We start from the raw sequence: 19,151 nt of genomic DNA, 5'->3' as shown, positions 1-19,151 counted from the left end.
TTACTTTTTATAAAACTGTTTTATATATATCTTATTAAATATTTTAATATTAACATTTTTTTCATTTTATTATTTTCTTAATTGATATTTATTTTTTCCCTTTTGAAATGATATTGATCATATTTAAAAGCAATAATAATCTTTTAATAAGAATTATTAATATATAAATATATATATACATACATATATATATATATATATATATATATATAATAATAATTTCTTCAATAATTTTATTATGGATGAATTATTTTATTTATTTTTTTATTTTTTTTTTGCTTTCCTTATAATATGTTGAAAGAAGAAAAGAAATAAAAGAACAACATGTATACAATATTGTATAATAATATTTATATTTTTTATAATAATAAAATATTTTTCTCTTTAGTAATTTGTATATTTACCTAAATATAACAATTTCATCATTTATTAATGTTTTTTTTTTTTTTGGAGAAATACAAAAATAATTAATATATATTATAAATATAATTTTATATGTAATATATTTTTTTCATATTTATATGAAATAAATACACATTTTTATAACTCTTTTAATTTATAAATCATAATTTTCGAAATATTATATTGATATATTATATATATATATATATATTATATAATGTAAATTTACATATATATTTATTCTGTAATACATTTATTCTAAGTATTATAAATATTGTATAAAAAATGAAATTCCTTAAGGAAGAGTTTGAAGTTTGCACACTACGTTAAAAATAAAATAAAATAAAGGAAGAAAAAAACACATTTATGTATATTATATATGTATTTAATTTTTTTCTTTTTTTTCCCCCAATTATATATATATATATATTATATATGTATATATATATATAATATATATATTATATCCACCTTTTATGTTAACACATATAAAAGTTATATTATTTTACAATTTTAATATATTAACGTATATTATATTGTATATACTATTTCATTGTATTATTCCATATATATATTTATATTTTATATAATTTTTAACTTTTTTTTTTTTTCCTTCTTTTCCTTTATTATTATTTTCTGATTTAATTATAAAATAAAGAAATACGTACATAATTATATTATTTAATAATAAAACATATGTATTTTAATTTAATTTAATTTAATTTTTTTATTTTCTTTTTTTTTTTTTTTGGTCATTTATAAATACCCTTTAATGTTTTATATAAATTATATAAGAAAAAGAAAATGTTTAACGTTTTTTCAGCAGCTTTTTTAGATAATAATAATATAAATAAAAATGATAATGTTCTAGGAAAAACAATTTTAACAAATGCAAATAATGAAAATGAAAGAACAAAAAATTTACCATTAAAAGACCGATTAGCTACTGTAAGAAATGTTCAGAATATATTAAATAAGAAAAATATAAATAAGACAGATGAAAACGAAGAAAAAAAAACTTTAAATAATAATTTTAAAACAAATACTGGAATAGAAAATACTAAACCAACAATTATTAACGAAAGCACCTTTAATCGTTTTAAAAATTATTCCAGTGTGGTAAATGAAAAACAAAATGAAGAGTTGGAAAAAAAATTGAAGAAAAGAAAAAGAAGGAAAAAACATGTCATTTTAATGGAAAGAATGAAACAAAAGGAAAGGGAAAAAAGAAAACAAAGAAAAATGGAACAAGATCAAAATGGAGAGGAACAATATGATGATGAAGAACATGAAGAGGAGGGTGAGGATGATAATGACGATGAATATGATAGACAAAATAATGAACAGGAAGACCATTTTGAGGATGAAGATTATTATGCTGAAAATGATCACAATAACAACAATAATAATAATAATAATAATATTAATAACAGATCTTTTAAATTTAATAGATCATCAAAAAATAAATATGATGAAAATGATTTTAATAATCATAAAAAAGATAAAGGAGATGATGAAGAATATGAAGACGATGATGAAGAAAATGATGATGGTTATGATGAAGATGGTGGAGGATCTTATAAATATAATAATAATAATTCAAAAGATGATAATACATTCAATAAAAAAAATTATCATTCCTCAGGGAATGTAAACAATACATTTAGTCATACAACTTCCAGTAATAATAATCATATGAATGATAATTCAAATAGTCAACAAAATATGAAGCCCAAAAGAAAAAGGAGAAAGAAAAAAGAAATGGAAGAATATAGAGCACGCTTATTAAAAGAGAAAATGCATCAACAAAATTCATTGGGCAGTATTTTAAACAAAACTAATAGTTTTAATAAAAATGATAATAATAGTACACAAGAAGAAATTAAAGTAAAAAGAAGAAGAGGTAGACCTAAAGCAAGTGAAGTAGCTGCTATTAATATTATGAATAATAAATTAAAACAAAATGATATAAGAAAATATTATAGCAAAAATAGTGATAATGGATTTATGAAAAAAAATAGTATGAACGAAAAAAATAAAGAACAACAAAATGAAGAAGCAAATACTAATGTTTTTAAAATTATTAAAAGTTCAATACAAGAAAATTCTTCTTTTATGAAAAAATCACCAAACGAAATTGTAGAATTAGAAAAAAATTACAAAAATAATATAAAAAAAGGAGTGACATGTATACCTTTAAATTATCAAAGCAAAGGTGGTGCAATGGCTATTATATTAATAGGAACAGATACTACATATGGGCCTGTAAAAAATTCCTATGGATTTATGACTTTTCTTGTATTAGATTGTCATACAAATAATTTTTTTATTGATACAGGAATTAAAAATAACGTTATAGAATGTGAAAAACATATGCAACTTTTAATAAGTCCAGGTGATATGTACATGTTTAAAAATCAAAGTCACGAAATGGAAGCAAGATTATTATTAATTGTTTGTAATAAAATGAATCAACCGTTTGACGTAAAAATGCATATAAAAGACCCACAAATGAACAACGAAAAATAAAAATGATAATCCTAATATATATACAAATGCACATATATATATATATATACATTTATAGGAACATATTTCATAAAATTAGAAATCCTATATATATGTTTTATGTATTTAAAGATTATTTCAATATTTCATCATTTGTTCCACTTTTGTTTAATGTATATAAAATATTATTTTTGTATCAAAATTTCAATTATATTTTATTAATATATATACTAATATGTTCTATATTAATTATTCAGGTTTTTATGGTAATTTTATTATTTTTTTTTTTTTATATATTATATGTCTTTTTTTTTTTTTTTTTTTTTTTTTTTTTTTAGTTATCAAATAAAAAATTGTATTAAATAAAAATATTTTAATAAAAACAAAATTTTTATTTTATTAATTTTGTTTTTTTATTGATTGTTTTTATATTAAATGTGTATGAAAATATATTAATTTATATTCTGATCTTTAAATAATAATGTTTTTTTTTTTTTCTTTTTTTTTTTTTTCAACCATTTAAAAAGAGAAACTTTATATATAATAAAAATATATGTATATAAATATGTTATATATATATATATATATATATATATATATATATATATTATGTATATTTATGCGCTTATTTCATTTGGTTTATTATTTAATTTTTTTCTTTTTTTAAATTGATTATTTGTTATATATTAGAAATATTTTATCTTTAATAACTTAAAATTAAATATAATTATCCATTATAAATAATATTCATTTTTTTATCGATAGATTTATAATATATTGATAAGTAAATTTATTTATATTAAAAAGAAGTGTGCGCAAAACATTAACTTGATTTTTTCTTTTTTCTGCTTTTTCTTCATTATTAAAAATAGATATGTTGTAAATGTTGAAAAAAAAATATTTTTATATTGATGATGCGAAATATATGAAAAAGAAGAATAAAAGAAGGAAAAAAAAGTATTCTTTTTATTATACATATGTTTCATTATATACTAAATTTAATTAATATTTTTTATACATGTATATCTCAAGAATTATATAATGAAAATCATTAAATTTTTCAATTTTATAAAAATATTGTATAATTTTGAAAAATTCTACTGAAGTTATTATATATATATATATATATATATATATAATATATAAATTATGAATATAAATAAAAAATAAAATAAAAATAATATAATTTTTTTTGTATGTATTTTTATCGAAGAAAAAGAAAATATAAATTTATATAATATGTGTATATAATATATTAAGTAATTATTTCTACATAAAATATTACATTTCCATAAAAAAGATATATATATATATATATATATATATATATGTGTATAATTTTTTTTTTTTTTTTCATTTTTTATATTTTATGCTTTTTTTTATTTTATTTTATGACCTTACAAAATAACATTTTTATATAAGTATAATTTTTTGGTTAAATAAAAATTTATATTAAAGAAATTATAATATATATATATATATATATATATATATATATATATTACTCATTTATTCATATTAACCATGAGTAAGACAGAATATGATATTCTTTCACTTGTAAATGCAGTTGAAGAATTTAGCAAATATTGTTCAGAATATAAGAAGAGACACCTAACGAATTATATACAATCTTGTTCTGTTAAAAACCAAATTAATAACAATGAAGAGGTAATATTTAAAACAACCTTACAAGATTTTATGAACAAGGTTAATATGTTAGGTAATAATATTTTGCAAATTGAAAAAATAAATAAATGTCAGATACCTGAGAATATATTATATGAAAAAAATGGAAATAAAATGATATATGATCCAAAACATTACAATGAAGACAAATTAAATAATGAAAATATATTGGAAGATAAAAATAAAAGAAATATTTGCGAACACATAAAATCCAAAATAAATGACAAAAACTTTGTACAAAATAATGATTATGGAAAAAATATAAAAATAATTAATAATATAAATGAACAAAATTTATTAATGAAAGATAAAAATGATTATACCAATATTTCTGAAAATTTATATATGAGGAAAATATCCACTGAATATACTTCATCAGACAGAAGCAGTGAAGATAATGTATTATTGCATAATATAAATAATGTGCTTGTGAAATATGTAAGTGGATTAGATTATACACTGAATATTAGAAGAATATCAAGAAAAGATTTAATCGAAGAAATTAAACAATTTTATATTATACATAATAATAATATTCAATTAAATGATTATTCTACATATCTAAGTGATGAAGTAATAAATATTCTGAAACAAAAAAAAGATAATATAAAATGTTTAGATAAAAATAATCTCTTTATTATAGAAAAAAATGTTGATTTTTATAAAAACAATTTTTTGCCTTTTTTTTATATTCCTTGTAATTATTTATTTATAAAAAATTATTGTAATGATAATGAAAGATGCTTGGAAACAACCTATGATACAAATGATGAAAAAAATTCTACAACAGAAAATTCTTATATATTATCATCTCCTAATCATATGTATAATACAAATACGAATAGTTATAATTCACATTCAAATAGTATAATAGCTAGAAATACTTCTTCAAATAAATGTAACTCACCTATTTTTGGAATTAATGAACGAAACTCATCACCTAACTTTGGCATATTCAATGAAAGTATCAAAAACCATAAGGATCAATATAATATGGATCCTAATTATTTAATCATGAGATATAATTTAAACGAAGAAGTACATATTAAAGATGATAGAGTTATTAATTCTCCAAACAATATAAAATCTATGAATGATAATAGATATAATTCACCTAATTTTAATATAGAACATATACATATTAATAATAATGATACACAAATAAACAATTATGATATTTATGATATAAATAATATGGATGGAAAGAAAAATAACCTTAATAGCAATACTAGCGATTTTTATCAATCCATAAGCGATTTTTATAAAAATAATGAAAAGAATCTTATTTGCCAAGAACAAAATAACAATAATACATATATCCAAAAATGCGCCTTTTTCTTAAATAGTAATGAAACTAATGTACTAACAAATAATAAAAATCATCACAAGAGTGGAAAAAATCTAATTAGCTTATGCTTTGATGATGAATTATCAAGTGCTATAACTATAAACAACGATTCCTCTTTAAATAAAGCAATATACAATGAATTCAATAACTCTGAAAAAGACATTGTCGAAGATATATGTAACACAACAAATTATAAAGATATAAATATGGAACATATGAACACATATCAAAATGATGAAAGAAAATGGATGGATGAATATTGCAATGGAGATTATAATTTATTTAGATCAAAGCAATTAAAAAAGAAAAAAGAACTACTGTTATCCTGCATATCTTATAATGAAAAGGAAAATAAATATAACGATCAAGATAATATGATAAATGTTGAAATAAATAATGATACAAAAGTAAAAAACATTTTATATGACACAGGCAATATTTCCTTTGATGAAAATATTGGAATTAATAATCATTATAATACTATAAATTTAAAGGTTATATATGAAGCTAACAAAAGTGAATATGGAAATAATGAACGTTTGAATTTTATTAAAGGACAAATTATTTTGAATAAATATAAAGTAGTCAAAGTTTTATCAAAAACACAATTTAGTACTACACTTAAATGTCTCAATTTATTATATAAAAAAGTAAAAACTGATACACAAGTATTCCTACCATATTGTCATAAATATATGAAAGACGATTCAGAAATAACACATGATAAAAAAAAAAACAATTATGATAAATTTGTAAATTTAAATACTATAAAAAAAAAAAAAAATGAGAATTATAATAGACAACATGATATTAAAAATAATTTACATGATAATAAACACCAAATAATAAATAATAAAAAAAAGGTAGAACCTAAATATGTTTGTTTAAAAGTAATGAAAAATGGAAAACAATTTTTAGATCAGGGATTGTTAGAACTCATGGTCTTAAATATACTATGTAATGCAAATACAAATAATAATTTATCTAATAAAAACATTATACAATTATATGATTCCTTTTATTATAAAGAACATTTAATTATAGTAACAGAATACATGCAAAGTGATTTATATAATTATTTCATTAGGAAAGGAAAATTAGGAACTTTGGGTCAATTACAAATATTGACTAAAAACTTATTAGAAGGATTAGCATATATACATTCGAAGAATTTAATACATTGTGATTTAAAGCCAGAAAATATTATGATAAATATGAAAAAAAATAAGAAGAATCATGAAAAGGGTAAATATAATAAAGTTAATCAAAATGGAGTTAATATATATAACGATACAATAGAACCACATATTCTGAATTCTTCAAATATAAATAACTCAAATTTAGAAAAAAAGAACATAATTGCGTATCCATCATTTGATCAAACCTTTATTGAAAATAAAGATGCACAATATGATAATAATGAAAAGACATCGAATGTGTTATATGATTCTGATAAATCATATAACAATAATGTAAAAAATATGATAGATAATAATTTATATTGTAATAATATAAAAAATATTGATAATAATAGTGATAATAATAATAATAATAATAATAATAATTTTCCACATAATAATATAAATATATATAATACTAAACAGTTTGACAAGATCAAAATAATCGATTTTAATAGTTGTATATATGAAAGCGATAAATTAGAAATGTATATACAAACTCGATCTTATAGATCACCTGAAGTTTTATTACAACAAAACTATGATAGGAAAATTGACATATGGAGTTTAGGATGTATATTATTTGAATTTTTAACAAAAAAAATATTATTTGATTATCAAAATATTTATCGTTTTATATATTCAATTGTTTCTTATATTGGACCTTTCCCATTTTATATGATAAATAACTGTAGGATACCACATATCTTTACAAAACACGGATTAATAATATTAAAAAAGTTTACGACAGATAATATGTACGAGAATTATATAAAAGAAGAACAATTAAATCAAGAAGATGATGAAGAAATTGTTTTTAATTCTAATGATTTCTTTCGTTTAAATAAAAAAGATAATATCCTTACAAAAGATTTATTAAAAAATAAAAATCCAAATACATCTACTCCAAGAAAACGTAACAATAACAATAATGAGATTTATTATGATGTATGTTATCCAAGTGATAACTTATTAAAAAATAATTTTCAAATAAGTGACACATTGTTTGTTGATTTTCTTTCATCCTTGTTACAAATAGATCCCTCTAAAAGGTGTAATGCTATGGAAGCCTTAAAGCACCCATGGCTTCAGCCAAATTTGTATAAAGACGGTTTATAATATATACACAAAAGAAACATAATGATAATATGTGTATATCCATATAAATATATATTATATATATATTTATATATATCATTATGTTTATATTTACAATTAAAAATATAATTCAAAAATATTCATTTTCATATAATAAAGTTGTTCTATAAATATATATAATGTTTGTATTACAAATATACTTTACTAAAAAAAGAAAAAATAATATAGAAAAAAAGTTGAAAATAAAAAATTAATATAAATTTTAAAACAATATAAAGTGGAAATAACATTTCTCTTTTTATGTAAATGATTATTTATTATATATATATATATATATATTTTAATAATTTTTTTTTTTTTTTGTGTTATTTTTTATTAATCATTTTAATATAAAAAATTATTTCTATATATAATATTTTCTAAAGCAAATTTTTTATTCTCTAGGAAAAATGGAAAAAAAAAAAACAAATTCCTGTTTTTTATATAACGAATATATGTTTGTATTATTAACATGCATATGTAAAATATGAATATATAATTGATAAATAAATATATATATATATATATATGCAAATTCCTATATTTTTGCTTTATAATGAGTTCTGAAATTCGAATAATAGCAAATTAAATTATTTTTTCAACTCTTTATTATTAGACTTCTTCTTATCCTTTTTAATTGTTTTTTCCATCTTTTTCATCAGATGAATGGGCATCATCTTCTTTTCCCTCTTCTTTTAACTCTTGGGTTTTTTCATGTTCTTCGTCGTCATTTGAAATATTGGCATTATCATCTTTGTTTCCCTCAATTGAATCTTTTATGTTATCTTCTACTTCCTGGGTTGAATCTTTTATGTTATCTTCTTTTTCTTGAGTAGAATCTTTTATGTTGTTTTGTTTTTCCTCAATTAAATCTTCTACATTATCTTCTATATCCTGAGTTGAATCTTTTATGTTATCTTCTTTTTCTTGAGTTGAATCTTTTATGTTGTTTTGTTTTTCCTCCGTTAAATCTTCTACGTTATCTTCTTTATCCTGAGTTGAAACGTTTACGTTGTTTTGTTTTTCCTCCGTTAAATTTTCTACGTTATCTTCTTTTTTATCATTTGTAATGTTTACATTATCCTCGTTCTTTTCTGTATTATCTTCATTTTTACTCGTTACAACACTTTTATCTTTGTTATCATTTGATTGAACCTCCTTTACATCATTTTGCTTTTTTTCCTCAACATTTTCATCATGTTCATTATCACTATATTTTGTTAGGAGAACATTTAATAACTCTTCAAAGGTTGCTTTAAATTGCTCATTTGAATTATTATCCATATATAAAATATAATACACAATAACTATACTTATTCTCACATTGAGTTGCAATTTTTTAATATTTTTAACAACATCATTATCTAATTCCTGAGGATATTCTTTGTCATTAATATTTTGTACATTAAGTAATTTAATATATATATCTTTTTCCTGTTCTCTTAAAAAGAAGTGGCCATTTTTAATGTGCGAAAAACAGCTAATACGATGATCCTTTAGACAATAAGCATAGGAAGAGGATACATAAATGATATTCTTCATATTTTCTATAAATGTCTCTTTATATATATTTAATATTTTGTTTGCTTCTTCTTTAATTGTTAATAAAGAATGGTAGAAATGTTTTAGAAAGTAATAAATACAATTATTTTCACATTTGCCTTTGGTAACAATTTTGTTGTACATAGCTTCATTATTTAAACATAACAATGAATATATATTAATAATGTTATCTTCATCATTATTATGTGTTTCCTTTGTTTTGTTATTTTTTAATTCATTATTTAATAAATTATTTGTTTGTTTCTTTTCATCATCATAAATATCATCTGAACAATTTAAAAGTGAATATAAAAAGGATAACATAATATGACTAACAAAACTAATACTCATACTTTTTCTATAACAAACATTATCATATGTTAACATTTTTTTTGCATATAAATAACTAAAATAATAATTATATTGTTTATGTAATATAGTATGTATATAATAATCATTAGCATAATTCAATATATTATTTAAAACAATATTATCTTTTTCAATATTCTCTATATTCTTATAATTAATTATACAACCGCAATTTTCATATTCATTATTTTTCCACATTTCTTCTGACATAATACTTACATAATTTTTTTTATGAAATAAATTGTAGTTTAGTAATGCTTCTTTACAATAATTATTTTGATCTAATGTTAACAAATTTTCACTTGAAGGTTCGCTATCCTTTATTTCATTATCACTTTGTTTAATATTTCCATCTTCCCCATCATTAGATGATATTCCTCCATATTTATTTTTACATATAAATGGAAAATAATAATTATATGTGATTAATGGTAAAATGATAAAGTTGCTTATTAGGTCTATTAATTTTTCATCTCTATACACATATTTTTCTTCCTTACAATTTTTATCATTCTTTCCACTATTACTATTATTATTATTGCTATTGTTATCATTATTATTATTATTATTATTATTATCTTCCTTTTTGTTTACTCTTTTAAATATATAACTCTCATTAAATAAAAATTGTTGCAACTTTATGTAAGCTTCACTCCTTGTCCTTTTCGAACTAAAGGAACAAGCCAAAGACAAAACAAAACATGTTAATAAAAATATATACATTTTTTTTAATTCAATTATTTTTTCAAAAGGAATGTCATGAAGTTTTTCCATGTCATATTCAGAATTCAAAAGAACAGCTGCACTTTTCTTCTTCATCTTTATATATTTATCATTATCTCTATGATTAACATTATTGTTCATATACATGTATATACTTTTATAATATATATTTGATATTATATGTAAACACTCCGAATTTATTGATGCTATATGTGAATTTATTTCTTCCTTCTTATTATTAAAATATAATAAGTAAGGTAAAAGTGATAATATTATATTTTCAATATTAAAATTGTTCAGTTTTAATAAAACGTTATTATTATTTATTATATTATTAATACTTTCAGTATATATTGTGGCCTTTTCAATATAAATATATATATCTTTATCGTTTAAAGATATATTTGTATTATTTGTATTCTTATATAATATATTGTTCGGAGTTATTAATTGCAACATATTTAAGTATATATTTATAATACAACTATTAACGTATACATTCTTTGATATTTTTTCTAATACATATATTATTTTATCAATGAATCGATATAATATATTCTTATTTAAAAATTGTAATATATATATTAAATATATTCCACATAAGAAAAAGAACTTTTTATTTTTCCTTTGTAATTCTAAACAAATTCTTCTTACAGTATCTGCATTCATATTCATCTTCTTTAATAACTTTTTACTAATCTTCACTTTATTTTCTTTATATATATTAAAACAAAGATATGAAAAATTCATAATACTCATAATTAATTGTTCTATAAACAACCAGTCACCTTCTTCCGTTTCTGCTTTACCCATCTTTACAGTAAATAAATTATTTTCAATATCATTTATGTTTATACGTTTTTCTTCATCTTCCTCTTCTTCTTCTTCTTTGTAATTTATTTTTTTATTGATATCTTCAAAATTTGTATCATATAAGTTATATGATTTATCATTGGATATATCCTCTTCTGTCATTACTTTTACATTTTCCATCTTGTAATTTTTAAAAATACTATTATATATATTAATAAAAATAGAAGCATCATAATTTATTAATAAATATCTATTTAATAAATTAAAATAATGTTCAAAGGTAAATACGATTATTTTTATGTGCATAATATATGTTTTCATATAAAGATCCATTTTTATTTTATCAATCAAATATTGTTTACTTCTTTTTAAATTTTTATTTACATTCCCATCATTTGTTGTATGGAAACCTGATTTTATATTATGACCTGATTTATGTTTGTTATAATTTATGCTATTAAAAACATCTGCATTTTCTTTATCGTCACTTAAATATGTTGAATCTTCATCTTCATCATGATTATGATGTGCATGTTCATAGGAATGATCTTCATCATGTCCATCTTCTCTTTCGTCATCTGTACTGTCAGCATACGAATAAATTTTATCAAATTCATTATACATTTCTTTATATTCATCACATTCTTCATTTTGTTCTTCTTGTAATCTTTTATGTTTATTTTCATGATGATTATAATAACTGTCATAAAGGTCATCTTCATCAACATATTTATGATTATCAAAATTATCATCATGATGATGATGATGATTATGATGATTATTATCATCATCATGATGACTATTTCTATTTCTTTCATCCCTATGTTTTTCTCCACGAGCTTCATGACTATGCATATATATATCAACCAATATACGTTCCTTTCTTCTGACAAAAAAAGAATCATTAGATATGTCACTATAATCAGAATCGCTCAATCCAGCATCACTTGTATTATCAGTGTCATATATATTATTTAAGGTTAGGTCGAAATAATTTTTCTTATTTCTTTCCTCTTGGATTATATTTTTACATTTTCTTGCTTCATGAATTTGTTTCATATATAAATTCAGTTCATGGCCTTCTCCTTTATCTATAAATCTATTTCTTGTTCTATAAGATTTCAACTTCAATTTACATAATATATTATATAAAATATAGGTATAATTAATCTTATAACACATAATATGGAAAAACATTTGAGTACTTAGCAATTTCTCTTTGCTATGATAAAATTGATCAAAAGAACTTTCGGAATTCACTATGATCGGATTTGTATCATTAATATAATCATTAACATTAAATGTGTTACCTGATTTCTCATTAGTTAAATAATTATTATTATGATGATGAGACAGAGTGTGTGATTTTAAAAATGAATGATGATGTACATCGGACTTATTGGTATGATGAGCAGATACATTATGTATTTCATTTTCTTTTTTAATTGAACATTTAATAATTAAAATTTTTATTAAATAAATTAAACTACTAATATTTAAATTTGTAATCATGTTATTATGAAAATCATTAAATGTAAAAAAGTTATATATATCTAATTTTAATTTTTTATATATATTAACATTATCAATTATTGCACTATTATCTATATTTTTAGGATCCACTTTGATATTTACATAAATATATTCCAATTCATCATTGTTATCATTATTAATATTGTTGATGATATTATCATAATGATAATTTTCATTATGACAATCATAATCAATATAATCATCATCATCAAAATCGTCATCATAATCATTATCGTCTTCATCAACATCATCGTCGTCGTCATCATCATCATCTTCATCAGAATCTTCTTCATCTATATCATTACGTTCTGCATTATGTCCGTCTGAATGGTTTTCATTTTCTCTATCTTCATGTTTTAAATTTTCATTATTTTTCTTCTTATCATTCTTTAAATTATCATGTTCATTTTCATGTTCCTTATCTTTATCATCCTTATCAGTTTTTTTTTTTTTCTTTTTTTCCTTTTCCTTTTCTTTTGTTTGATTTTTTATGTCTTCGATCTTTTCATTATAATTACCATTATCTTTAAATATTATAGACAAATTGTTATTTTCCGTAGTATGATGTCTTGAGAAAAACATACTACTGAAATCATCAATCCATTTAGATTTATTTAATTTCTTGACATTTTTCTTAAAAACTAAAAACGGATGTTGATATGTCTCTGTAATACTTTTATTTATATTATATGTCTCTAGGGTATTTCCTTTCTTAGACTTTCTATTTAAAACATCTTTATCAATGTTAAACTGAGTATTGTTTATAAATATATGTGGATAAAAAAAGATAGGCAATAAATCAATAGTAACTAATTTAAATATAATATTAATATAAATAGACCAACAGTTTCGAAACGAATTATAACATTTTTTTATGAAATGGAAAAATAAATATAATAAAGATTGACATTTTTGTGTTAAATAAAAATTTATATATTTAAATATATAACATATTTTATTTATATTTCCTAAATCATGATAATATGCCAAATTATTTATAACCATTTTAAACATAAATGTACAGTTTTCGATTAAATTGTAATCATTCGTTCGTTTAAAGAGTTCAAAAAATATAGGTAGGAAATTATTTCTTATTAACAATTTGTTTATATCATATCTATAAAAATATATTTCATTAGCTTTAAAATAATGATAATATTTATATTCTTCTTTTTTTTGATCTAATAATTTCCAATACTGATCGTCATTTGTATATGTGTTTTGTGTATTTGAAAATAATTTGATTTCTTCATTTAAAATACAATTATATAGATTTTCTAAATATATTCTATCAATATTTTTTCCATTATTTATTCCTCTATTATTTTTAATAAATTCTTCTAATTTCATTTTATTCTTAACTTGATTATTATGTAAATCTGTATTCAACATGATTATAGAATATGTCAATATAAAAATAACATCACTATTTTCAACAAGTACATACTTCTTTTGAATTTCCTCTTCACTCATACTTTCAATTTTTTTTGATAAGTAATATACATTTTTATGCATATAATCATTAATATCTACATTCTTTTTTAAATTAATTTTTTCTTCAATATGTAAATCATTCACATTATCTTTATTATTATCTACATTATTTTTTTTCAGATTTGTACTATTTTCATTTAAATTAGAATCATTTTCATTATTATTCTCATCCACATTTTTTTTCGCGTCCGTTTCATTACCATTTGGTAATACACTATCATCATGCGTTACATTATTTTTATTACTATTTTCATTTAAAAAATCTATTAATATGTACCTCTTTTTATTAGCTAGTTCTTCGTCATTTACCAAACAAACCACCTTATCATTTTCTACTTTATATATGTTACTTAAATCACCATGTATTGGATTAGAATAAAAGAAACATAAACTAAAGTGTTCTAATATTCTCTCTATTAATTGAGCTTCCCCAGGTAATTTAAAACAACGTAAAAATAATCTTAAAGATGATAATAACGATAAATTACAAAAATCAAACAATCTTACATAACGTTTTAATAGGTTTACATTTTTCCTATGTGAAATATATTCACCTACAAATTCTTTATCTAAAAATGGATTATATCTTACAAATTTAGCCATTGATTTTACAAAATATTCATCTTCCATTAAATTATTTTTAGTACTATGTTTAAAATGCTTTTTCGAAAAATTATGAGCAACGGATGAAATAATTTCACTTGCTTTCATATGATGATGATGCTTTTTTTTTTTATGATGATTATCTATTTTATGTAAATCACTCTCCTTTTTAGATATTTCTTCATTTGTGTAGTTGTTGTGAATATTATCATCATCAATATTATTAATAATATTATTTTCAGTATTATCTTTTTTGTCTATTTTTTTGCCTTCATCATTTCTCTCATAATGAGCAACAGAATTTTTGGAGTTATTATTTAAGACTGAATGATCATCAGATATATTTTTATGTATATTAGAACTATTTTTATTATTTTTTTTTTGATCATTTGCTGATATTTTTTCATCAACAATACCATTTAACATTTTATTTTCCTGTTTCATTACATCTACATCATTACAATTATCATTATTATTTTCTTGTTCTACATCTATTTCGTCTTCGTCCATTTTACCGAATTTTCCTTCTTTTTTAGAGGTATGTCCTTTTGTATGTTTCTTCTTTTTTTTTATGTCCTTTTCATTTTCATTCATGTCGTCACATGACTCTTCCGTAGTAAAATTACTATGGATATTGATTAAGCTTTTATTATTTTCAAGTTCATCATGATTATAACTAATATTTGACAAGTTCATATCTATGTTACTATTATTCATTTGCATTTTATTATCATGCGTATCAGGATTATAAGAATTACTCTTAATACTCGAACCCCTTTCAGCAGCATTTTCACTAGTAAGAAATGATCTATTTTCATATAATGAACTTGAGTATTCAATTATATCATCATCTTTGTGCATAGCTTCTGAATCGATGATAGCATTATTTGTATCGATATTATTATATGTTTCTTGTGTTTGTATAATTCTCATTTTAATTAATTCATCAATAGATTTACCCTTAAGTGTATTAAATATAGTTGCTGATTTTTTTAATATTTCCTTTCTTCTTTTTTTCTTTCTCATTATATGTTTCTTTTTTTTAATATATTTTACTTTAACATATTCTCTGAAATGTTCAAATAATAAGAGTGCACAAAAAGTAACAAATCTATTATCCTTAGTTGATGATGATAAGAAATTTAAGGAATATAATTCATTAAGATAATGTTTTTTTTTTTTCAATTCATTCTTATTATCATTATAACGGTCAATCAATTCATTAATAGCTTCTCTTTTGCAAAAACTTGTTCGTCTACGATTATCAGTATTATGTTGATGTAAACTTCCATCATTATCATAATCATTACCATCATTATTATTGTTATTACTATTACTATGTTTCTTATTTTTGTCCTCATCTTTATTTTCGTTATCGTGTCCATCTTCTTTATCCCTTTCTTTAATATTAAATTCATGAAGTATCGACATTCTTTTTCTTCCCCTTTTTCTTTTCCTTGATACAAAAACTTTATTATAAGTATCAGAATATATATCATTTTTAAATTCAATTATTAATTGGTTTATATAACCAATATCATGGTTAATGTGATTCATCTCATTAATAGAATTATGATTATAATAGCTATGATTACTATGTAAATGTATACTATTCAAATGATTATGCTCATTATGATGATTATGGTGATTATGGTGATTATGATGATTATGATGATTATGGTGATTATGATGATTATGGTGATTATGATGATTATGATGATTATGATGATTATGGTGATTGTGATGATTATGGTGATTGTGATGATTATGCTCATTATGATGATTATGCTCATTATGATGACTATGCTCATTATTATGATTATGCTCATTATGATTATTATGCTCATTATGATGATTATGATAATTATGATGACAATGATAATTATGATGATTATGATAATTATGATGACAATGATAATTATGATGACAATGATAATTATGATGACTATGATAATTATGATGACTATGACAATTATGATCACTATTTTTTTTCTGCTTGGTGTGATGAGCATAAGGTACTAATATATACAAAATATTTTTTATCATTTTAAATATAACCTCATTTATTATGGCCGTATTATTAACAAAATTAACACACAATTCTAATATGGATTGTATAAAATTCTGTAATAAATCTGAAGCATATAGATTAACATCATAATTATAATATATTTCGAATAACACATTTTCTAAACAAAAATGTGACAAGGTTAATAATGCCGTTTCAGTTATGTTTTTGGATGAACCTTTTTTTAATGTATTTAATAATATATTAATAAAAATTTCATTATATATAAAAAAATGCTTTTTATATAAAATGAAAATATTTATATATGATCTTAAGGCTTTGCATATAAGTACATAAGATGATGAGGTTATATGTATAAATAAACATCTTATTATGTTTGATATAGAATCAAAATTTTTATTTATTAATGAATATCCATATATTTCCATTAATATATTTAATAAACTAAAGGATAATATATTAATATTTTCTAAATTTTCATGAGACATTTCATTTTCAAATAATTCATTATATAAATTAATATAGTCCTTCTTATTTAATAAATCTAATACAAATTTATTTTTATTATTATTTATTAATATTAAGATGATGGTTAATATATCATGAATAAAATCATCGTCTATATTATTTACATAACTTTTCATAACCACATGAAAAATATTAATTAATATGGATTCACAATTTCCTTTAAATAATAAAGAATATTTCGTATTTTTGTATATTTTAAAAATATAACATATTATTTTTATAATATTATTTTTGTCTACAACTTTTATGGAATTCATTAATATATTATTAAATAATATCATAGTATCATATAAAATAATTTCTTCATAATTCATATTATTGTAATTTATTGGTGCATTCAATAATGTTTCTATACTAATATTAATAATATTATTTCCTTTGTTTATTAGAAAGGTAAAATTTTCTTCTGCTTCTTCTTTTTCCATATGATACTTTTTATGTAATTTATAATTCTTTGAAAAGAAATGATATTTTTTTTTTTTTCGAACTTTTTCATTTAACATTTTTGTTGAAACTCCATCATGTTTGTTATCAAATTCTTTGGTCCAATGTTTTTCTATGGATTCATTTATAATATCTCTTTTACATAAATTATCACTAATATTACTTTTGACATCATGATCATGATCATGATCATAATCATCACATAAATAAGATATTTGTTTTCGATTTATATGTTCATTAGTACATTTATCATTAAAATAACTACTATTATATTTTAATATATGATCTAACGAATGTAATGCAATTAACTTAATTTTATAAAAGATATTATTATTTCTTATGATATTTAAAAAGGGAGCAATGTGATATATATCTAACTTATTATTATAATCATGTATATCTATTTCTTCCTTTAAATTGTTATTTAAATTATTTATATTATTATATAATATAAATAAAGCGTCTACAATACTAGAATCTAAATTTTTGTTATATTCATGCTTTTTTATAACTGACAATACATTTATTATTTCATTTTTTATAACAGTAAAAATATTTAACTTCATATATTCATCATTCATACATGATGAACTATTCATAAGGAAATCTTCATAACTTGTGCCAACCTTCTTCTCATCATTATTTAAATCATAAGCTTCATTAAAACTTATGCACTTATCCATCTTCTTATCATAATATTTGTATTCCATTATTCACAAAAAAAATATAATGAAAAGAAAGAAAAAAACATATGTTCATATATTAACAATAATATATATATATATATATATATATATATATACATACATATATT

At 20.1% G+C, this 19,151-nt stretch overlaps 3 protein-coding genes across 3 annotated transcripts; 2 read left to right on the top strand and 1 right to left on the bottom strand.

The window, feature by feature from the left end:
• Window positions 1–1,206: 1,206 nt before the first annotated feature.
• Window positions 1,207–2,931, top strand: PF3D7_1443100 (conserved Plasmodium protein, unknown function; the record flags this gene model as incomplete). The annotated part of the gene is made up of 1 exon (XM_001348547.1): window positions 1,207–2,931. The coding sequence occupies one exon, from the start codon at window positions 1,207–1,209 to the stop codon at window positions 2,929–2,931; it is 1,725 nt and encodes a 574-aa protein (XP_001348583.1).
• Window positions 2,932–4,434: 1,503 nt separating this feature from the next.
• Window positions 4,435–8,241, top strand: PF3D7_1443000 (serine/threonine protein kinase; the record flags this gene model as incomplete). The annotated part of the gene is made up of 1 exon (XM_001348546.1): window positions 4,435–8,241. The coding sequence occupies one exon, from the start codon at window positions 4,435–4,437 to the stop codon at window positions 8,239–8,241; it is 3,807 nt and encodes a 1,268-aa protein (XP_001348582.1).
• Window positions 8,242–8,892: 651 nt separating this feature from the next.
• On the bottom strand, window positions 8,893–19,047 carry PF3D7_1442900 (protein transport protein SEC7, putative; the record flags this gene model as incomplete). Its single annotated transcript, XM_001348545.1, has 1 exon — window positions 8,893–19,047. One exon carries the CDS (start codon window positions 19,045–19,047, stop codon window positions 8,893–8,895), a length of 10,155 nt encoding a protein of 3,384 aa, XP_001348581.1.
• Window positions 19,048–19,151: the final 104 nt, after the last annotated feature.

The sequence above is a fragment of the Plasmodium falciparum genome, assembly GCF_000002765.6.
Source record: "Plasmodium falciparum 3D7 genome assembly, chromosome: 14".
Classification (NCBI taxonomy): Eukaryota; Apicomplexa; class Aconoidasida; order Haemosporida; family Plasmodiidae; genus Plasmodium; species Plasmodium falciparum.
Note: the sequence above shows the minus strand (reverse complement) of the source record. Positions and strands in the feature narration are given on the sequence as shown.